Source organism: Pristiophorus japonicus, chromosome 8 (assembly GCF_044704955.1).
Source record: "Pristiophorus japonicus isolate sPriJap1 chromosome 8, sPriJap1.hap1, whole genome shotgun sequence".
Classification (NCBI taxonomy): domain Eukaryota; kingdom Metazoa; phylum Chordata; class Chondrichthyes; family Pristiophoridae; genus Pristiophorus; species Pristiophorus japonicus.
Genome location: NC_091984.1, coordinates 208,097,619 through 208,121,169, shown reverse-complemented (window position 1 = coordinate 208,121,169; position 23,551 = coordinate 208,097,619). Strand labels below are relative to the sequence as shown.

Below are 23,551 nucleotides of genomic sequence, written 5' to 3'. Positions count from 1 at the left end.
GTGATGTCCCTTGATGAGCGAAGGACAGAAAATGGCGGCGGGCTGTTGGAAGTGGCTCGGTTTTTACTCGCTGCTCGCCGGCAATTTCTTACACTGGTGCGCGGTGGCAGCCGAGAAAGTCGCTTTGGTGGATGTTTTCCTGATGGATTCTCGAAGAGGCTGGTCTGCCGAGTATGGCTTCAAGTCGGGCAGCAGCTACCGCCTGCAGGGGACCGTGTTAGCGCTTGGCAGCGGCTCTGACAGCCCCGGCCAAGGTAACCAGGGGCTGCGCGCTTTTCCCAAACATAACCAGGACAGCTTAGAAGGAAGCTTAATATTAGTAAGTGCTGCATTGCGTCCATTTGTGGATGCCAAATGCATAAAACGTTATCGTCGATGCTTTAATCTTTCTGCACAATTTGCATCAGCCACCCTTCCTCTCCCTCCCCTCCCTGTGAAATTGGAATCCTCGGATATAAATGCAGACTACCCAAGAGCTCAGTGTGATACATTTTCACAACCAGTGATCTGACCGAATAACGTGTTTCGTTCAGTTCACTTGTCAAAATACTCAAGGCACCACTCTCGAATGAACTCCTTACATCAACAGACTGAGAAATGCCAGTTATTGATAATTGTTTACAATAATCACGTTTTCTAGTTGCAAAACGTTGCATCACATCCCGGACCGTTAATTTGTTGCATTTGATCTTTTTTTAAATGTGTGAATTATGGTCAATCGGTCACTTATTGAAAGTTTTATCCTCCACAAATGGTAATTGATAACTTGATGCAATATTAATCGATCCAAGTGATTCAAAATGTGTTTGAGAGATAAAATAAATTGGAGAGTTGAGTATTGCACTCTTGTATGGCCTTTCATCCAATTTCCAACAATGTTGTCTTTAAAGGCGAGCAACAGACTGCCAAATAATAGAAAAGCAGAATATTTTTTAAATGTTGAAGGACTGAAAAATACTGTTATTCAAAGGTACCTGGGCGTCCTTGTAAATAAACCACAGAAAGTTAACTTGCAAGTACAGAAAGCAATTAGGAACGCAAATGGTATGTTAGCCTTTATTATAACGGGATTAGGCTGTTGGTGAGATCACACGTGGAGTACTGTGCACAGTTTTGGTCTTTTTACCTAAGGAAGGATATATTTGCCTGAGAAGGAGTGCAGTGTACTAGATTGATTACAGGGATGAGGGGATTGTCCTATGAGGACAGATTAAGTAGACTGGGCCCATATTCCTTAGAATTTAGAAGAAAGAGGTGATCGTGTTGAAACATAAAATTCTTAAAGGGCTTGACAGGGTAGATGTTGGGAAGCTATTTCCCCTGCCTGGAGAGTCTAGAGCTGGGGGTCACAGTCTCCGAATAAGGGGTCAGCCATTTAGGACTGATGAGAAATTTCTTCACTCAAATGGTTGTGAATCTTTGGAATTCTCTATCCCAGAGCACTGTGGATGCTCAGTCGTTGAGTATATTCAAGATAGAGATCAATATATTTTTGGATACTGAGGGAATCAAGAGATATGGGGATAGCATAAGAAGATGGAGTTGAGATAGAAGATCAGCCATGATACTGAATGGCGGAGCAGGCTCGAAGGGTGTATGGCCTACTCTTGTTCCTATTTCTTATGACATTTTGATAGTATGACCTTTCAGACACCTGTATTTACCCCCCAGCCCCTGCCCCTGCCCCTGCCCCTGCCCCAAACCATGTTAAGTCTCCCATCTTGAAACTCCCCAAATATAGGATTTCAGTGAACCAGCTGGGCTATTTAGAGACTCAATATGTTAATTAATCTTAATTGGTTATGGAGCTATCATATATACAAGAACTGTTCATATTATCTAGAAATCGCAGAACAGTTACCACCAGGGCTGTAGTGCACAAATGCTATTGGTCTACGGTGTTTTTTTAATAAACGTTGGACTGCCAGCATAATAGAAACAAAAAAAATATGTACTTTTTATACACAGTTGTGTAGTTCACGATGGATTGCAAAATTGCCTACACAAGGAACCTATTTGACCACACTTGTCTGTCTGGCAGACCAGTCAGGCCTCCTTTGTAACTGGTCCATTGCTAAGGTAATGGTCTCTATTTCAGTATCTTAACTTTGAGACATCTTATTGTGTCTGCATGGTAGACACTGGTATTTTTCCAGTTTTGGTTCAACTTGACATTCTACTTTATTGTGAACAGCGTGTGTAAGAAATTGATAATCTCTTAATGTATTGTTTTTGCTGGCATTCTAGTACTGGATCTGATAATGATAAAACTTTTAGGCCCACAAACATAGAGGCATATAAAGCAATGAATTGCTGCAGTATTCATTTCTTATTGGAAGCTGCTGCTAAGCACTATATAACTGTACATGCTCAATTAACTAGACTATAATATTGCACAATGTTTACCTTCCCTTGATCTGATAGATACACCTGGACTACCCAAAAGTAGGACATGAACCATCGGTGGATGTCCAAGCTCCTGAATCTACATGTGGCTGGTATAGTGTGAGTCCACATTACACCAGATTAAATTTAGATTGGTGGCCAATTGGAAAAGTTCAGTTATTTTTCATTTACTGTTTGGACTAAATATACTACCAAACTACAAGGGAATGATTAAAAGTTCTCTGAATGGTAGAACAGTCATATTACAAAGTGGCTAAGTATTTCCACGGAAAGTGTATGAGCTTAAAGTTCTTAAAGCTGCATAACAATTTTTTTCTCCCAAAAAAGCATGCAGAGTCTGATATTTTTACATTTAATAATCATGCTTTAAAAAATTTGGAATGTAATTTCCCCGTGTGTTAGATGTAGTCTTTTTAATAACGCTATGTTAAAATAAGATGATGTGAATTCAGTTACTGGTTATTTTTAAGGTGAAAGATGAACAGTTGGACATCAGGCCAAACGCTGGAGAGAAGTGGATTGGAGTTGTACCAGTTGATGAAGAGCAGGTTGAATTAAAAGGGAGCAGCAAGCAGGAATCATTTGCTGCAGCAGTTGTTAGTAAGGTAAGTAATACAATATGCCTTGAAGTTTGAAAAATTACTGTAATATCTTGTTAAATCCCAATTTACCAAGCCAGAATCTCTTAATTCATATACCTGTAGTACATTGTTGTCTGCTTTTGTAGGAATTAATCTTATGTTCCTTTCAACCTCTCTAATCTGCATTCAGGTAGCTGCGATGCCATCGTCCTCCCTGTTGAGATTATCTTCAGTCTCTCCATGTTCTGAATAGCCTTACACTGCCTATTTGTACATTCTAAGACATCAGCAGCAACAGTACTACAGGCTATGTCTATAATTAGTTTCAATATAAATATTTTTCTGGGGAAATTAAACCGCCTTGAACTCTGTGTACACTTCAATTTTCTGGTAAATAACTCTTTGAAGCAGCTGCACAGTTAATGCAGAAAAATCTAATCTGGAATAATGAGTCCTTCCTGTTTTATACAGATGTATACTTTAAAAAGGCAATGTCTATATCAGTATATGCAATTCTATTTGGGGCACATAATGCAGAGTATTATTTAGAGCATTTGCAGAGCTGTCTAACTATGTGGAGTAATGGGGTGCATTTAGTTCCCATCACCCCAAATGTAATTGGGGGTGATTGTCACAAGTTTATTTGCAAGTATCTTAATTATAGGTGAAACTAAATGCAATTAAACCTGTTAACTGGAGTCCTCTGGTGAAAGACAATTTATTAACTGTTTTTCATTAAGCAAAATCTGTCACTAGTAATTTAATTTCTATGAGTTGCTTCTCCATTCTGTTTATCCCTGTTACCTAAAGACAACATGCGAGACCACTGGCAAATTCTTACTCTTGGAAAAGCCCAAGTGTATGTACCATTTGAGATGGGGATTCAAACTTGGGCCTTCAAGTCAGAAATCCAGTGCTCTTGTATTGTAGCTGTGGAACGGTCTGTACTTTAATTGATTCCCAACATATTTAAATCAAACAATATTCATCAGTTGCTGCTTGAGAAAATGTGTCACGTAAATTCAGTGCTGCTATTAACCACATTCTTCTGGAAAGGTAACTGTATATTTTGCATTTATGAAGCTCTTTTAACCTTTTCTTTGCTGGTGCACATGTAATATTGGTTTGTGTGATGCATTTAAAGCTGCATATTTCCATAAACTGAAATTGATAGAAATATAAAACTCAAGAACACTTGACATAATAAAGTGAATCCTAAAATTAAGTACTCAGTAAACTGTCCAGACATTTAAAGTGTATGCCTGCAACACCATGGACAACTGGCACGCTAGCTATTGTGCAGAAGAGATTTACTACTGATAATATCTATGTCCAGTAGAGGAGACTCTTTTTTTTGACTTTATATTCAATTGGTTGCCAAGATAATATTTCATCTTTTCCAGTTCTAGCTTATTTGCTACATTTTATATTGACTAACACTTCACTCTGTGGACAACGCAGATTTATCTTGGTAAGGATTTTGAGCAGAGTAACTTTGTGCTTACAAGTAAGGAAAATGTTTGCACATAGCATTTATATTGATAACTGAATTATGCTTTCCCAAGACTAAATGTGATTCTTAGAATATTTATTCTAAACTTATATTTAAAAAAAAGATTTCTTCCATGAAATTTATTGTAACTCTTTCAAAGAACATATTCAACTGGAGTTATGCAGTTATAAAGAAGTGATCTCTTCCTTCAATAGCAGCTGAAATCACACTAATGGAAGGACTTTCATCATAAAACAAACTTAAGGAAAAGATCATTTTTTAAAAAACACAATGAACAAGGAAATGTGTTTCTGTCCTTCGAGCAGGCTTGTCTCTTGGATTATTGCTGGTGCAGGAATGCTGTTGTTGTTGTATATCCTCATACTGTGTAGGGTTGAGCATATTCCTGGAAGTTTCGTCAAATCACCTGCCCTATCCGGTCAAACAGTCTCCCCCATCTCTAATATATTTATAACTAATAAAGAAAAATGCTCAAAGAAAATGGGAATTTTTTTTTTAAGGCCCCTATGATTTTTCTTCGGGGTTGCTTACAGCAGTGTCCAAGAGATTAACTGTTAATTCCTGGAGACTCCAGGACAATTATGGAGGGCTGGTAACCCTAACCCTGGGACCTGGCCCAGTTTCACATAACTGCTCGTTTCCATATTGTATTTGTTACTGAAATCTGACCAGTGGTCACAGTGCTAAATTTGGTGTCCATTACTTTTAAGCTTCATTTATTTAGAAATAATAAAACTAGAGGATCTATTGATCTTAGCCAAGTAAATAATATCATTTATATAATATACTACTTAAGGTCACAATAGAAAATTATGGCAGGTGATGGATCATAATTTAGTAACGGAATTCATAAGAGTATTTGTTTCCATTTCAGCAAAATATAGGCTGCTGATTGTTCCGATGTTTTATAGATGCACATTTAGTCATGCTTAGTGCTATAATTGCTATCTGATTTCTCCAGTAAAAGATGGCTTCTATTTGTTGCAGATGAAAAGAGCACTTGTTCTGGGAGCATCAGCCCTGTTGATTCTGGTTTTAAATCAAAACGCCTTTACTGAGGTAATTCAAAAAAGTATTTGCTCCCATACGATACATAATAATCTATATTGTACAACTAGAGAGTTTATTCAGAATGATTTGTGTTGATTCCTTTAAACTTATTGTTATTTAGACTTCAAATTTCAATTTGTTTTGGGGCTTCTCAGATGAATACGTGGCTTGAGGAGTGGTGCAGAAGGGAGGGATTCAAATTCCTGGGACACTGGAACCGGCTCTGGGGGAGGTGGGACCAGTACAAACCAGACGGTCTGCACCTGGGCAGGAACGGAACCAATGTCCTAGGGGGAGTGTTTGCTAGTGCTGTTGGGGAGGAGTTAAACTAATATGTCAGGGGGAATGGGAACCCATGCAGGGAGGCAGGGGGAAGTAGAATGGGGGCAGAAGCAAAAGATAGAAAGAAAAGTACAAGTGGAGGGCAGACAAACCCAAGGCAAAAATCAAAAAGGGCCACATTACAGCAAAATTCCAAAAGGGCAAAGTGTGTTAAAAAGACAAGCCTGAAGGCTCTGTGCCTCAGTGTGAGGAGTATTTGTAATACGATGGACAAATTAACTGCACAGACAGCATTTAATGAATATGATATCATTTACATCATGGAGACATGGCTCCATGGTGACCACGGCTGGGAACTCAACATCCAAGGGTATTCAACATTCAGGTAGGATAGACAGAACGGAAAAGGAGGTGGGGTAGCGTTGCTGGTTAAAGAGGAAATTAACGCAATAGTAAGGAAGCATATTAGCTTGGATGATGTGGAATCGGTATGGGTGGAGCTGCGGAATACCAAAAGGCAGAAAACGCTAGTGGGAGTTGCATTCGGACCACCAAACAGTAGTAGTGAGGTTGGGGACAGCATCAAACAAGAAATTAGGGACACGTGCAGCAGTTATCATAGGCGACTTTAATCTACATATAGATTGGAATAACCAAACTGATAGCAATATGATGGAGGAGGATTTCCTGGAGTGTATTAGGGATGGTTTTCTAGACCAATATGTCGAGGAACCAACTAGAGGGCTGGCCATCCTAGACTGGATGATGTGTAATGAGAAAGGACTAATTAGCAATCTTGTTGTGCAAGGCCCCTTGGAGAAGAGTGACCATAATATGGTAGAATTCTTTATTAAGATGGAGAGTGACAAAGTTCATTCAGAGACTAAGGTCCTGAACTTAAGGAAAGGTAACTTTGATAGTATGAGACATGAATTGGCCAGAATAGACAGGCAAATGATACTTAAAGGGTTGACGGTGGATAGGCAATGGCAAACATTTAAAGATCACAAGGATGAACTTCAACAATTGTACATCCCTGTCTGGAGTAAAAATAAAATGGGGAAGGTGGCTCAACTGTGGCTAACAAGGGAAATTAAGGATAGTGTTAAATCCAAGGAACAGGCATATAAATTGGCCAGAAAAAGCAGCAAACCTGAGGACTGGGAGAAATTTAGAATTCAGCAGAGGAGGACAAAGGGTTTATTTAGGAGGGGGGAAATAGAGTATGAGAGGAAGCTTGCCGGGAACATAAAAACTGACTGCAAAAGCTTCTAAAAATATATATATATATATTATATATATATATATATAATATATATATATGAAGAGAAAAAGATTAGTGAAGACAAACGTAGGTCCCTTGCATTCAGATTCAGGTGAATTTATAATGGGGAACAAAGAAATGGCAGACCAGTTGAACAAATACTTTGGTTCTGTCTTCATGAACGAAGACGCAAATAACCTTCCGGAAGTACTAGGGAACCGAGGGTCGAGTGAGAAGGAGGAACTGATGGATATCCTTCTTTGGCGGAAAATTGTGTTGGGGAAATTGATGGGTTTGAAGGCCGATAAATCCCCGGGGCCTGATAGTCTGCATCCCAGAGTACTTAAGGAAGTGGCCATAGAAATATTGGATGCATTGGTGATCATTTTCCAACAGTCTATCGACTCTGGATCAATCCCTATGGACTGGAGTTTAGCTAATGTAACCCCACTTTTTTTTAAAAAGGAAGGAGAGAGAAAACGGGTAATTCAGTAGTGTGGAAAATGTTGGAATCAATTATTAAAGATGAAATAGCAGCGCATTTGGAAAGCAGTGACAGGATCGGTCCAAGTCAGCATGGATTTATGAAGGAGAAATCACGCTTGACAAATCTTCAGCAATTTTTTGAGGATGTAACTAGTAGAGTGGACAAGGGAGAACCAGTGGATGTGGTATATTTGGACTTTCAAAAGGCTTTTGACAAGGTCCCACACAAGAGATTGGTGTGCAAAATCAAAGCACATGGTATTGGGGGTAATGTACTGACGTGGATAGAGAACTGGTTGGCAGACAGGAAGAACATAAGGACATAAGAATTAGGAACAGGAGTAGGCCATCTAGCCCCTCGAGCCTGCTCCGCCACTCAACAAGATCATGGCTGATCTGGCCGTGGACTCAGCTCCACTTACCCGCCCGCTCCCCATAACCCTTAATTCCCTTATTGGTTAAAAATCTATCTATCTGTGATTTGAATACATTCAATGAGCTAGCCTCAACTGCTTCCCTGGGCAGAGAATTCCACAGATTCACAACCCTCTGGGAGAAGAAATTCTTTTCAACTCGGTTTTAAATTGGCTCCCCCATATTTTGAGGCTGTGCCCCCTAGTTCTAGTCTCCCCGACCAGTGGAAACATCACCTCTGCCTCTATCTTGTCTATCCCTTTCATTATTTTAAATGTTTCTATAAGATCACTCCTCATCCTTCTGAACTCCAACGAGTAAAGACCCAGTCTACTCAATCTATCATCATAAGGTAACCACCTCATCTCCAGAATCAGCCTAGTGAATCGTCTCTGTACCCCCCTCCAAAGCTAGTATATCCTTCCTTAAGTAAGGTGACCAAAACTGCACGCAGTACTCCAGGTGCAGCCTCACCAATACCCTGTACAGTTGCAGCAGGACCTCCCTGCTTTTGTACTCCATCCCTCTCGCAATGAAGGCCAACATTCCATTCGCCTTCCTGATTACCTGCTGCACCTGCAAACTAACTTTTTGGGATTCATGCACAAGGACCCAAAAAAAACCCCCAAAAAAATGAAAAACACAAAAAAAAACACAAAAAAAGGAAAAAAAGGGGCCTTGAAAATGTCTGCTGTGTCACCCAGGCGGGTGGCACGGTTTAATGTTTATGTTTTTCAGGTAAACTCAAAAGAGTTTCATGCACAAGGACCTCCAGGTCCCTCTGCACCGCAGCATGTTGTAATTTCTCCCCATTCAAATAATAATCCCTTTTACTGTGTTTTTTCCTAAGGTGGGTGACCTCACATTTTTCGACATTGTATTCCATCTGCCAAACCTTAGCCCATTCGCTTAACCTATCCAAATCTCTTTGGAGCCTCTCTCTGTCCTCTACACAACCCGCTTTCCCACTAATCTTTGTGTCATCTGCAAATTTTGTTATACTACACTCTGTCCCCTCTTCCAGGTCATCTATGTATATTGTAAACAGTTGTGGTCCCAGCACCGATCCCTGTGGCACACCACTAACCACCGATTTCCAACCCGAAAAGGACCCATTTATCCCGACTCTCTGCTTTCTGTTAGCCAGCCAATTCTCTATCCATGCTAATACATTTCCTCTGACTCCGTGTACCTTTATCTTCTGCAGTAACCTTTTGTGTGGCACCTTATCGAATGCCTTTTGGAAATCTAAATACACCACATCCATCGGTACACCTCTATCCACCATGCTCGTTATATCCTCAAAGAATTGCAGTAAATTAGTTAAACATGATTTCCCCTTCATGAATCCACGTTGCGTCTGCTTGATTGCAATATTCCTATCTAGATGTCCTGCTATTTCTTCCTTAATGATAGCTTCAAGCATTTTCCCTACTACAAATGTTAAACTAACCGACCTATAGTTACCTGCCTTTTGTCTGCCCCCTTTTTTTAAACAGAGGCGTTACATTAGCTGCTTTCCAATCCGATGGTACCTCCCCAGAGTCCAGAGAATTTTGGTAGATTATAACGAATGCATCTGCTATAACTTCCGCCATCTCTTTTAATACCCTGGGATGCATTTCATCAGGACCAGGGGACTTGTCTACCTTGAGATCCATTAGCCTGTCCAGCACTTACCGTCCCCCCCCTAGTGATTGTCTTAAGGTCCTCCCTTCCCACATTCCCGTGACCAGCAATTTTTGGCATGGTTTTTGTGTCTACCAATATGAAGACCGAAGCAAATAATTGTTTACGGTCTCAGCCATTTCCACATTTCCCATTATTAAATCCCCCTTCTCATCTTCTAAGGGACCAACATTTACTTTAGTCACTCTTTTCCGTTTTATATATCGGTAAAAGCTTTTACTATCTGTTTTTATGTTTTGCGCAAGTTTACTTTCGTAATCTATCTTTCCTTTCTTTATTGCTTTCTTCGTCATTCTTTGCTGTCGTTTAAAATTTTCCCAATCTTCTAGTTTCCCACTAACCTTGGCCACCTTATACGCATTGGTTTTTAATTTGATACTCTCCTTTATTTCCTTGGTTATCCATGGCTGGTTATCCCTTGTCTTACCGCCCTTCTTTTTCACTGGAATATATTTTTGTTGAGCACTATGAAAGAGCTCCTTAAAAGTCCTCCACTGTTCCTCAATTGTGCCACCGTTTAGTCTGTGTTCCCAGTCTACTTTAGCCAACTCTGCCCTCATCCCCTGTAGTCCCCTTTGTTTAAGCATAGTACGCTCCTTTGAGACACTACTTCCTCACCCTCAATCTGTATTACAAATTCAACCATACTGTGATCACTCATTCTGAGAGGATCTTTTTACTAGGAGATCGTTTACTATTCCTGTCTCATTACACAGGACCAGATCTAAGATAGCTTGCTCCCTTGTAGGTTCTGTAACATACTGTTCTAAGAAACAATCCCGTATGCATTCTATGAATTCCTCCTGAAGGCTACCCCGTGCGATTTGATTTGACCAATCGATATGTAGGTTAAAATCCCCCATGATTATTGCCGTTCCTTTCTCACACGCCTCCATTATTCCCTTGATTATTGTCCGCCGCAACGTGAAGTTATTATTTGGGGGGCCTATAAACTATGCCCAGCAGTGACTTTTTCCCCTTACTATCTCTAATCTCCACCCACAATGATTCAACATTTTGTTCATTAGAGCCAATATCATCTCTCACAACTGCCCTGATATCATCCTTTATTAACAGAGCTACCCCACCTCCTTTCCCTTCTTGTCTATCTTTCCGAATTGTCAGATACCCCTGTATGTTTAATTCCCAGTCTTGGCCACCCTGCAACCACATTTCAGTAATGGCCACCAAATCATACCCATTTGTAATGATTTGTGCCGTCAACTCATTTACTTTGTTTCGAATGCTGCGTGCGTTTAGGTAAAGTGTTTTAATATTAGTTGTTAAACCATGATTTTTAGTTTTGACCCCTCCTGCAGCCCCTTTATATTCATACATATTGTCCCTTCCTATCACCTTGTGGTTTACACTTACCCCAGTGCTACTCTGCTCTGTTGCCTCCTGCCTTTTGCATCCTTTCTTGGGGATCTGCTCATCTGAGCTCTCACCCACTCTAACTAGCTCAGAGCTCTCTCCTGGGTTCCCATCCCCCTGCCAAGCTAGTTTAAAGCCCTCCCAACTGCACTATCAAAACCACCCGCGAGAACATTGGTCCCATCTCTGTTGAGGTGTAACCTGTCCGACTTGTACAGGTCCCACCTACCCCAGAAGCGGTCCCAATTGTTCAGGATACTAAAGCCCTCCCTCCTACACCAGTGCCCCAGCCACGTATTTATCTGACTAGCCTTCCTATTTCTACCCTCACTAGTACGTGGCACTGGCAGTAATCCCGAGATTATCACCTTTGAGGTCCTGGCTTTCAATCTTACTCCTCACTCCCTAAACTCAGCTTTCAGGACCTTGCCTCTCTTTCTACCTATGTCGTTGGTACCAATGTGGACCACATCCACTGGCTGTTCCCCTTCCCTCCCCAGAATGCCCTGCAGTCGCTCAGTGACATCATTGACCCTTGCACCAGGGAGGCAACATACCATCCTGATGTCACTTTTGCTGCCGCAGAAGCGCCTATCTGCTCCCCTAACTATTGAATCTCCTATCACTATAGCCCTTCCCGTCTTCTTCCTTCCCCCTGCCCCCCCCTCCCCCCCCCCCCGCAGCTGAGCCACCCACAGTGCTGTGGACTTGGCCCTGGCTGCACTCCCCAGAGGCATCACCGCCCTCGCCAGTAGTCAGAATAGAGTACTGGTTGGAGAGCGGGATAGCCTCAGGGGACTCCTGCACTACCTGCCTCGCCATACTCTTGTGTGCGACGGTCACCCATTCCCTATCCTCCTGTACCCTTTTAATCTGTGGGCTGACCAACACCTGAAACGAGCTATCCACGTACCTCTCGTTCTCTCAGATACTCCTTAGTCCCTCCAGTCCTTGCTCAAGCTCCCGAAGGATCCGTTTATCCCGAAGCAGAGAGTCGGGATAAACAGATCTTTTTCAGAATGGCAGGCAGTGACTAATGGGGTGCCACAGGGCTCAGTGCTGGGATCCCAGCTCTTTACAATATACATTAATGATTTAGATGAAGGAATTGATTGTAATATCTCCAAGTTTGCAGATGACACTAAGCTGGGTGGCGGTGTGAGCTGTGAGGAGGACGCTAAGAGGCTGCAGGGCGACTTGAACAGGTTAGGTGAGTGGGCAAATAAATGGCAGATGTAGTATAATGTGGATAAATGTGAGGTTATCCACTTTGGGAGCAAAAACAAAAAGGCACAATATTATCTGAATGGCGGCAGATTAGGAAAAGGGGAGGTGCAACGAGACCTGGGTGTCATGGTTCATCAGTCATTGAAAGTTGGCATACAGGTACAGCAGGCGGTGAAGAAGCCAAATGGTATGTTGGCCTTCATAGCTAGGGGATTTGAGTATAGGAACAGGGAGGTCTTACTACAGTTTTACAGTGCCCTGGTGAGGCCTCACCTGGAATATTGTGTTTAGTTTTGGTCTCCTAATCTGAGGAAGGACGTTCTTGCTATTGAGTGCAGTGAAGATTCACCAGACTGATTCCCTGGATGGCTGGACTGACATATGAGGAGAGATTGGATCAACTGGGCCTTTATACACTGGAGTTTAGAACGATGAGAGGGGATCTCATAGAAACATATAAGATTCTGACGGGACTGGACAGGTCAGATGCGGGAAGAATGTTCCCGATGTTGGGGAAGTCCAGAACCGGGGACACAGTCTTAGGATAAGGGGTAGGCCATTTAGGACTGAGATGAGGAGAAACTTCTTCACTCAGAGTTGTTAACCTGTGAAATTCCCTGCCGCAGAGAGTCATTGATGCCAGCTCATTGGATATATTCAAGAGGGAATTAGATATGGCCCTTACGGCTATTGGGATCAAGGGGTATGGAGAAAAAGCAGGAAAGGGGTACTGAGGGAATGATCAGCCATGATCTTATTGAATGGTGGTGCAGGCTCGAAGGGCCGAATGGCCTACTCCTGCACCTAGTTCTATGTAAAGGCTGTAACTATTTCTTGGCCATCCTAGCTCTTCTGTTACTAAGGGTACCAGTGGCTGCAGTACTTTTTGTTCTAACCAGATGACAATAGTGAAATGTGAATTTCTGCACTCGCTTTTATCTTTTGCTCTGAAAAATATTTTTTAAATTATTTTTTTCTAAGCAATTCATAATTCACAAATGAATTCTTGTCATAGTGAAAGAATTATTGTGTGTATTTTTTTTTATAAGATGGATATCTCTCAGGTGCTTTCTAAACCTGTGGTTGTAATGCAGAGTTCTGAAAATGTAACTAAACTTCTGGGAGCCCTATTAAGGTACGACAGCGTGTGATTCTGTTCATTTTTAGAGTGTGCATCTTTTGTATTTACCCATCAGATTGTAGTCAGTTCAAGGTATTGTGTAATATTATGCTGTGAAATATTTTAGCTAAAATGTATTTATTTTAACACAAAATAAACCATTAACACATTGCAGCACTTCAGTTTTTTAAAATTTAATTGTTTAACAACTGGAAATAGTGCGCACCTTATGGGTTTATGTGTTTCAGATCAGCTTGTCAAATTAAGACAGGAGCGCTGTGTATTTTATTTTTTAGTTAAGTGTTAAAAATGAATTTGGAATTCTTTTTAAAGTTTTTTTTTTTGGTTCAGTGTCAGTATTTTTCCCCATTCCCTCTTGCGTAATGGACTTCCTGCAGCTCTTGCCATCCTACGCTATAAGGGCCCACAGTCATCGCCCAGACCTTACTTAGTCCATCAAAGAGATGAGTGAGATTGGCTGAACTGATGTTGCTTTTTCTCCCCCTCTCTCTGAGGCCATGTCTGCCTGTTGCTCTGCATCTTCCACAGATAGTATGGCTGATATCTGGAACTTGTCTTGTGGAGAATGTCAAGTAGGAATTCCCCTCCTATTGGGTAGCAAGTCAAACTGGAGGACTACAAAGTTGTGGAACTTTGGCTCTTTTTAAAGTCCAGATTAAATAAAATCCTGAAAAGTGAATAATAGCAGCAAAAGTTAAATAGTTTTTTTTTTAAAGTGTGCTGGCCTTGTCTATTTGCCCTCCATACACGTCATGTAAAATTGATTCATTAATGTATTTTTGGACGTTAGCCCTCAAATCCAGCATTCAAACCTAAAGTTTATATAAAGCAAAACATACAATTTACCAAGCAATAGGAAGAACATACATTTATATAGCATCTTATCATGCCTCTCAGAAATGTCTCTAAGCACTTCACACACTGAATTTCTTTGAAGAGCAATCGTATTTAACCTCAACCACATCAATGTCCTAGGTAAATAGTACTAGTTTTATAGCTAAGAGTACATTATTCCCTGCGTTGCCACATTTTACTCCATTGAAGAACTGCACCAGCAATGAACTAGGCCTATGGTAGCATTCATGCTGCTGCTATTCTTTAATGATGCAACAGGTATCTTAAGAGGGTTGGAGGGATGGTGGTGTGTATATATTGCTGCTTGGATACAATTTTACTTACACTTAGATTGATAAATGTACAAATCTTAGGCATGCAAAAGTAACCTTTAATTGAAATCCTTTTCAATTGCAGCGGTCTTCGTGCATCTGCCAAAATAACCTTTAAAAGCATAATTCAGGACAATCTGGTATGTAATATTTTAATTTTTTAGATGTTTAGCGCCTATAGTATGATTGCTCAAAAATCATAAAATGTATCCATGACTTTGATTGAGGTTGGCCAGTAAGATTACTCTAAGTCACACCCCAGGTTTGCAACTTGTGAACTATCTAAAATTCACACTGGGATTTTACAGTCAGTACGATGCATGTTATATATGGACAAAGCTAAACATGTCAGTTTTGTGTACTTTTGGGATGCCACAGGGATATTGAGTGAATGGCACTTGTGAGGATACAAAAACTTTATTTTCTTGCTTTTGCACACAGTTTTTTCCCTTCTGTTCTGAAGATCTTGATTCCTTGCTGTGGTATAGTTCCAACAGTGCCAGTTGTTTGTGATATTTGACAACGAGCATAGGCAGGCTATTCAGCCACACAGAGGCTGATCCTGCCTTCCCCAATACCCACCCATGCAAATTTCCATGCATAATGATCAAGAGTAGCAACCCTAGACAGTTGTCTCCTCTCTAACCCAGGGCACTGAGGTAAATTGTAGAGCCCTACCAGTTGCCCTGGCTGAGATCAGCTAACTCGGCACAAACCAGAGATTAAACTTTCTTAACTTGTGTGGTTTAGCTGCTCCTTAACTAAACTCGTTGGACCCTCAAGAAAGCTGCCAGTGTGGAGAATTTATGGGTAAATCAAAATCCAGAGTAATTTCACTGTACAGAAATGTTTTGGCATTATAATATTTTCAAATAAATGTTGGTTTAATACTCCCTTAAAAGTATACATTGGACTAACTTATTAAACTTTGTGAACCGTAAAATTGAATTGATTCACTCAGTGCAGTGAAGACATATTAATAATCCTAATGTAAACCGTATGCAGCATCAGTGGTTTGAGATCGCCTTGGTCAATTAAGCAGAAACAAGGTGCTTCTCCATTGTGCATCATGTAGACTGCCCTCATGCACCCTGTGGTCGTGAGCTCAAGTGACCATAGGCCTGTAATTAAGTAGCTTGCCCATTTTCTTGGTTGAGGAATATCACATGGTGCAGTTGGAGCTAAAGAGGGGCAAAAGGAATGCATTAAAATGGGACAAAAATCAAGGTATATTTTTGTATTTAGCACACTCAGTGCAGCAGTTAATGAACTGGGAGCATATAGCAGGAATTTGTGAGGACCGAATTGGGATTGCATCCAAATTTCCATTATGTAAGCCCTCTGCTTTGGGACTACAAAAAAAAAAACTCAAATCACTAGCAGTGAAAAGTAGAGCTTCAACAATTCCAAAATAATGAAGTATGCCCCAGATTTCTCAGTAAATGCTTTTCAAATGCTTAAAAGAATCAGCATTGTTAAACTAGAGTCTTGGATTGGAAATCCACGTTGTTTTTTTTAATGTCAGGGAGTAACACTAACGCTGTGGTCAACCTGTGGGCGTTCACGAGGTGGTCTGTACGGGGAATGGCAAGGAGTGATTTGTACAGGAGAGAACAGTTCACAGGTTCAGGTAAGGAATGTAGTAATACCCTTTCAGATGCACTCAGATTCTTCATTTTCTGGTGCAACTCCGCTCCTTTCAGTAAGAGGAAGAGAAAGTCAGAGAGTATGTCAGCCTGTGTTGCTGTCAAGCACCTAGTAATTGGCTCAGATTTAAGAGGTCAAAAATCTGGTCACTTATGCACTGCCTTGGTTGATAAAGTGTGTTCAGTAGGAAAGCTTAAAGACTTTGGAGCAAATAACTTAAAATTTGGATGAGAAATAAAAGTGCATAGGAGAAAAACCCTTTTGTGATCTATATTTTGCAATTGCAAATGAAGAAAACAAACCTCATGAGGGCTCATAAATTAGATAAATTGCCTTAGAGATTCTAAACAGACAATAAATGTATATTAAACTGTAATTACCAAATCGTCTAGCTATGATTTGAGAAATGAATTCCATTTTCTTTACCAGAAATATCTGCAGCAGCTGTGGAACACTATCCTGTTAGTGGGTTTAATCTTGTGTACTGGAGTCATTGTGCAGGCTCAGTGGCAATATAGACACTATGAATCAACCACTGAAGATATGGAGGTTTGTGTGTTTTCCCTGTTTAAACATGGTAGATTATGCTGAAGATATAACTGCTAAGAAAATGTGTTTTGTAACAGAAATAATTCTTGTGATGTAATTTTTAGTGTATTTTATTTTTTATATATTTTGCTGAGTCAAAAAAATGGGACTTTAAATCATAACTGCTCAAAAAAAATTAGAAACTGTATTTAACACTTTCTAATGTTTTTCACTATTTGAAGTAGTTATTGAAATCTGCTTTACAAACTTATTAAAGGACTAAATACTATTTTTGATATTAATCTCTCCATTTTAATATTTGCCTACAGATGAATTTGAAGCAACAAATCGTAAAGCAACTATTAGCTTTGAAAACTAGAAAATATTATCCAAATAAAAGACGGAAAACACAGTCCCAAGAACTTGAGAGCTGTGCAGTGTGCTTGGAAGAATTCCATAAAAATCAGGTGTGTTTCAGTTTGTGACTGGAATATGAGGCAAGGGAGGGGGTGATTTAAAAAAAAAAAGATTTATTTGAATTCTCTTTCATGTTTATTGTAAGATGTGTCAGTGGGTTTACTTGAGCCACAGTGTCTTTAAATACAAATGAATAAAAGCATCTCAGTGGTAGCAATCTCAACTGAGTGTCAGAAGGTTGTTGGTTCAAACGCCACTCCACATAATCTAGGCTGATACTTCAGTGCAGTACTGAGGGAGTGCTGTATTGTTGGAGGTGCCGTCTTTTAGATGAGAATTAAATCCTCAAAATCCCATTTGTCTGTTTGGATTTAAAAGATCCAGTTGCACTCTTTGAAGCATTATCTATTTGTATTTCAGATTTACAGCATTTACAATTTTTCCTTTATACCTTCTTAGTCTGTATGATTCAGCTGCCCACTGCCTTAACTAGATGAGCTATTATAGGAGCTATTGTCAAGTATTAATAAGTCATTAAACCACACTGAGATATGATTGGGGGTTATTTTAACGGTGTATTTCAACAGTACAATTGAGCATAAGTCACTTGATTGAAATTGTTCTGAGATGTAAAACCTCATTCTTAGAACATTGGAGTTATCTCTTTTTTGGTAAAAAATGCTTTGAAGATATCTAATGTGACTTTTTTTATTTGTAGTGTTTACGAGTGCTACCTTGTCTACACGAGTTTCACAGGGACTGTGTTGATCCTTGGCTGCTACTTCAACAGACTTGCCCCCTGTGTAAGCGAAATGTACTAGGTAAGAGTTCTTTATACGCAGAAAAATGTACCAGTTAGCAGACTGATTTAAAGCAAAGTACAGAATTGATGTATTGAAACCAGTAGTAATTCTGATATACATGTTTAAGACAACTTCTGAAAAGTGCTGTGTGAGGCTGTAGTTTCTGAATGATTATCTGTCGGTGCAGTAAATTACTTGTCTGTGACCTCTTTACTAACAAAGTTTTTAATTAAGAATGTGTTCAGCCTCAAGGATACGTTGGTAGAGACTGAAGAGGAGAAAGCTAATACTTGTAGTACTACAAATGTTTCTTTTTAAATAATCAACTTGTATCAAACTGTTCCCTAAAGTTGTGGTGATCTTACTTATACCTTATAATTTCACCCCGATGGCAGAGACCTTTATCAGCAAAGAAGCCAGCCAAGTAGATGATTTGCTTCCAAAAACTACCATTACCGCTCTCTAGCTGGTGACTAGAGGATGTTCAAGAGCTGTTTGGGTGATTGGACTTCTTTTCCAGCTGTGGGGAAGGAACACATCCCCTATCCACTCTGCATTTTTGTTATGTTTAAGATTATGAGCTCACTGTGCAGAGAAATTTCCTGTCAGTGCAAAACATGTGTTGAAACCAGTGTGTTGCTCTGTTATCTTTCAATGTTTTTAAATGGAAGAAAAGTACACACAGCCATTTTATTTAATTTAGTGAGTGAGGTAAATGTATTTGCTAAAGAGCATGTCCATTTTCACCACTTAAAGGAAAAATATGTTCCACAGAAATGTTCAAAACATTTTTGGGTGTTTATTTCATTGGTTAAAAGATTTTTAGCCTACTGAATTTGAAAAATTGTAATAAAATGGCTTTTCTGTTGGCTCATTGGTATACGGAGTATGTTATTGAGCCATACAAACTAAAAATATCCCAGGATCAGTCTGTATAGTGTACTAATTTGTCTGGAAATTGAGTATTGGGATTACAACAGTTAACCTCAGCATTCCTGGGTTAATTCATTATTTGTGCCTAGTGAGCCCTGCTAGTGCACAAGTTGAATGAGGACAGCATCGGGTTTGCTTTGGTGGCCTTCATGGTCATATGTAGGGCACGTGAAAAGTGGCCATAAGTTACATAGGTTCTGACAAAGGGACTGTACTGCACCACAAGTTACTATGTTTAGGAAAGCGTAAGGGAGAAGTTTAAATGTGCATAAAAGGGAAAATAGGACCAAATTAATCTCTCTTTATTGTCCTGTATCTTTTCTAAGGCGATCCATGTGGGAACAACTGAATTTATTCTTCACTCAAGAACTTAAAAAACAGAAGAGACTTCCATGGCTCCATTTATGTACACCATAAGACTTTTTAATATTGCACTTTATTCATACCATTCTGCACAACCAATTAACTTTGTGGCAATCAAGTGAACACTTACTTGACTTTAGCATTCAGGGTGAGATATTTCCTGTTAATCTATTGGAACGCTTGGTTTATTGACTTGCACAAACATGATGATGTGAAGCATGCCACGTATAAATCTGTGATGCAAAAGTCACCTGTATTTGGAATATTCATGAATAGTGAGTTTGTTAGATGGACTATGTGCTTTAACCCTTTAAAGGCTTAACATAGTCAGTGGTCTTCATTATGTTCATGCTGAAGTAGCAGTGCTTTTCTGCCCCTTTATTTAATATATTTATTCTGAAAGTTTAAATTTTACCCTATTGTGAAACTGCGCTGCTGATAGTTATTTAGTCTTCTGACCTATAAATCACAGAGGCTATTGATGGAGCATCTATAAGTGGGAAGTTGTGTTCTTGAGATAGGTGACAGGACAGATCTGCACCTGGAGCATTAAAACCTGCCACAGCTTCTGTCAGCTTGTGGTGGTATGCTTTGGGAACCAGGCTCGTGCTTTAACTGGTATATTAACAACAATTGAGTCTAAATGAATAAGTTTATCATCCCCTGACAATATTGTGTATTGCTGTTCGCATTCTGAAAAAAACAATAACCACGGGTTATGAGCAGCTTGTAGATTTTGCCAAGCCTGAAGACTTTACCACTTAATAAAAACCTTGTTCACTCTGATCTTCCTCACTTGCCATATGGCACTTTACTACTGTAAAGTGATCAGGTGCTTGTAATGTAGAAATACAATGATACAGTTGGCTACATCACTGTTTGTGCCTGCATTTTAAAAATACAGGTTCATTTGTGATAGGCCCAGTGTAGTTTTTCTAGCAACTAATATAATGGATATGGAATTTGAGTTTTTGGAGCAGTCTGAATTTGCCCAAATGTTCCCCAAAAAAGGTTAAAATGTAATCATGCATGTGTTTTGACTAGAAGATATTTGTGATCCACTTCCAAAAGTGTGCATTTTGTATTGTAAAATGTTCTTGCATTGTGTGAGGAGAGGCTTCTAACAGGGTGAGGGTTATCGTAACAATGTTAAAACCCTTTTCTTCTTCCATGAAAAATACTTGAACTCTGAAACATTCCATGCCTCTGAGCACCAGCTCCCAAAGTGTTGTAGGTTGCTGTTCCTGTACTTCATATCCTCTCATTTCCTCACTTCATGCAATGCACAGCTTCCAGCTCTTCAATCTTCAGTATTTTTAACAGTCAAAGTACAACAGCATTTTGGGGTACCCTACCTTCAAACAGACATTGATGCACTCAAGAAACCAATGAATTGTTTAGAATGATTCATGCCCTTAGCGCTCGTAACTTAAGAGTGGATTAAATCATTTAAATGGTTTTCAATGGAACAGAGGAGATTGAAGGGTTGTGGTTCAAGTATTTAAAATGCCCAGTGGCATGGATAATATGGGTGTAGGCAGAGGATAACAAGTGTAAATTAAGACTAGAGATTCTGCTCTCCACTAAAGAGCAGTGTAAATGTGCAGTAGACACCTAGCAAAAGCATTAATGATTGATTCAATTTAAAAATCTGGACAAATATCTCAAGTAGGTTATAAGGATAAAAGCAAAGGATCAGTGCTAACTCCTTAAGTGAAGCTATTTACTCTAATCCTAGTTCCCTGTTCTTTCCTTATAATCTTTTATATTCTTCCTTTTCAAAAACTTAACCAGTTCACTTTTAAATGAAGTTAATAGTGTCTGCCATCAATAGTATTTGACTATTATAACTTTCTGTATGGAAAAACTCCTTAGTTCTTGTGATAATCCAGAGTCTTTGGCTCCTTGTTACCATTATACAAACCAGTGGAGACAATATTTCACTACCTACCCTCTCAAAACATTTCATAATTTTAAAAACCTCTTAGATACCCTTTGACCTTTTGTCCCTAGTTTTTGCACTTTTCTTCATATCTATAATTTATTTCTGGTATTGTTCTAGTGAATATTTGCTATACCTTTTTCATGTCTCTGATATCCTTTCTATAATGGGTGCTGAAATTGTATGCAATACTCCCAAATGTAGCCTAAAATCAAAATTAAGATTTCTTCCTTGCTTTTGCATTCATTGCCATTATATATAAAAACCCAGTATCCTATTTTGCTTTTCTACATGCAACTTTCAACTTTTTAAAGATCTTTTTATCTGCACCCTCTCCTCTACTTTAAGAACATTACCATTTGAGATATACTCCCTTTCATTGTTCTTTCTCTCAAAATTTGCAATTTCTTGCATTCTTCTTCAATATTTGTCATGTTCCTAACTTGGTATCATAATCGAGCTTTTATATCATTCCTCATGTGCCTATGTCTAAATCATTTATATAAATGGAAAACAAGACGTCTTTGCACATCACTAGCCGCTCATGCCAATCTAAGAAACATGCAGGATGCATGTGTTGCTAGGATCATGGATGAATAACACATGGAAAACAATGAGCAGAATTATAAGCACAGGTAGTAAATTTTCAGTTTTTGTGGATTCTCCTTTGGGGGATGGAGAGAAATAACCTTCTTGGAAGTTCCTTCTTGGTTGCTCCCTCGGGAGACGAAGTGGTTTGGGTAGAGCGCATGATCTGTCTACATGAGCTTCATGAGTTGATGCCTTTTTCTCTAGTATTTTGGAAATTAATTCCTCATATCTAGCTGAAAGAATTTTTCCTGGACATCAGCTAAATTTCAAACTCAAACTACCATTCTCTGCCCAGGTACCACACTTTGTCAAATTTCAGTTATAAATCCACATTCTGGAAATTAACAGCCATGGCGATTGTAGCACTTGATGAAAATTTAGCCATTTCATACACCATTAACAATGGTGATTCAATATTTGTTTATCGTAAAAATATATATGGATGGCATTGTTGAGTATGGCAGCAGATGCATATGGCAAGGCTAGTGTTTTCAATGTGGATCAATGGCTAAATTTTCTGTGGCTCATTGGCACAGAAGCTAGGATAGATGTAAGGTATATGCCAGGAATGCATTGGATATAATAATTATGAACAACAGGTTAATTTCCCTGAAGGACACAGCTACTTGACTAAACCCAGAGAACTTGAATTCAAGTTGTCAAGAACTAGGATTTAAGGACGCTTAAATAACCAGCTAAAACCATGCTGCTTACCTGCACAGAGCACTGGTGAGCTTCCAGGTGCTTCATCTAGGATCATCCTGTCTGTTGGGGAATTGGCATGCAGGATTATCTAGAGCCAAGTAGGAAAAGTCCTAACCCTCCAGGTACCATCAATGGACAAGGCTGGCTGGATAATCATTAGCGAAGCCCTAAAGTACTACAGACCTGCCTGGTTTGGTTAGTTAGTCTACCATGGAGGATTGACTCTTTTCCAATCTCACTAGGCTTGTTATCTCGGAGCTAACTCGACCTCAGAGCCCATTTACCTTCCACATCTCCAGGAGGATAGTAAATAGTAGACAACTGACAAACACATTATGCATTAATGTAGTGTTATGTTTATTTATTAGAATCTTTTTTCAATATAGATATGTTAACTTGAAATTTTTAATAGAATTATTTTATTCGTTAACTGTTAGACTGATTATTACTACAACATTATGTACAACTTAATTTATTTAGCAGTGTATTATGATTAATTATGTTTCTTTCTTAAACTTTAGACGAGGGGCTTTGGACACCAGCTCCTGTTTTACTTGCATGTTGTAATTTGCTTCAATAATGAGTTTACAAAATGTAACTTGTATGTATGTTACAAAAAGTGTTATTTAGTTAAACGTAATAGTTTGAAAGGTTTTTTTTAAACTAGGGGTGAAATTGGCCCTTTTTTATAGACCTGTTAGCGCTTCCAGGGAGGCAAGACAGTTTTTGCTTCGGGGAGGGGAAGGGGGTGGGGGCTACCGCCTACTGGCAAATTGTCCGGGAGATATCAGAGGCAATGACTCAACAGCGCCCCAGGCCGCCGTGCAACTGCCGATGACTAAATCGCCATGTGCAGCGACCCCGCGCCAACCCTTTAACACCCTGTGGGGGAAATTGCCCCGCAGGCCGCGAGGCTGACTCGAGCGGATGTCAATGCCATTTTGTGGCCCGTGAAGCTGGCGGACATCTGCTCTCTGGGCGCCCTTTAGAGGGATGGGCACCAGTGCCCTGGGCCACTATCTTTGTTTG

The 23,551-nt window shown here is 39.7% G+C and overlaps 1 protein-coding gene across 2 annotated transcripts; it reads left to right on the top strand.

The window, feature by feature from the left end:
- The first annotated feature begins 14 nt into the window (after positions 1-14).
- rnf215 (ring finger protein 215) lies at positions 15-23,241 on the top strand. Of its 2 annotated transcripts, XM_070887876.1 has the most exons (10): positions 15-319; positions 2,877-3,011; positions 5,488-5,559; positions 13,336-13,421; positions 14,679-14,733; positions 16,119-16,223; positions 16,670-16,789; positions 17,098-17,235; positions 17,904-18,006; positions 19,248-23,241. In XM_070887876.1, exons 1-10 carry the CDS (start codon positions 32-34, stop codon positions 19,268-19,270), a joined length of 1,125 nt encoding a protein of 374 aa, XP_070743977.1. In that variant the 5' UTR covers positions 15-31; the 3' UTR covers positions 19,271-23,241. The 2 variants fall into 2 exon arrangements, with proteins under 2 accessions (XP_070743977.1, XP_070743979.1); XM_070887878.1 differs by lacking the exon at positions 16,119-16,223.
- The last annotated feature ends 310 nt before the right edge of the window (positions 23,242-23,551 follow it).

What these genes read in the sequence shown, in the direction of transcription:
- rnf215 (XM_070887876.1), top strand. Translation starts at nt 32, where the DNA reads ATGGCGGCGGGCTGTTGGAAGTGGCTCGGTTTTTACTCGCTGCTCGCC. An exon ending in CTGCAGCAGTTGTTAGTAAG is followed by an intron (nt 3,012 to 5,487) that starts GTAAGTAATACA and finishes TATTTGTTGCAG; the next exon opens with ATGAAAAGAGCACTTGTTCT. An exon ending in ATCAAAACGCCTTTACTGAG is followed by an intron (nt 5,560 to 13,335) that starts GTAATTCAAAAA and finishes TTTTTTTATAAG; the next exon opens with ATGGATATCTCTCAGGTGCT.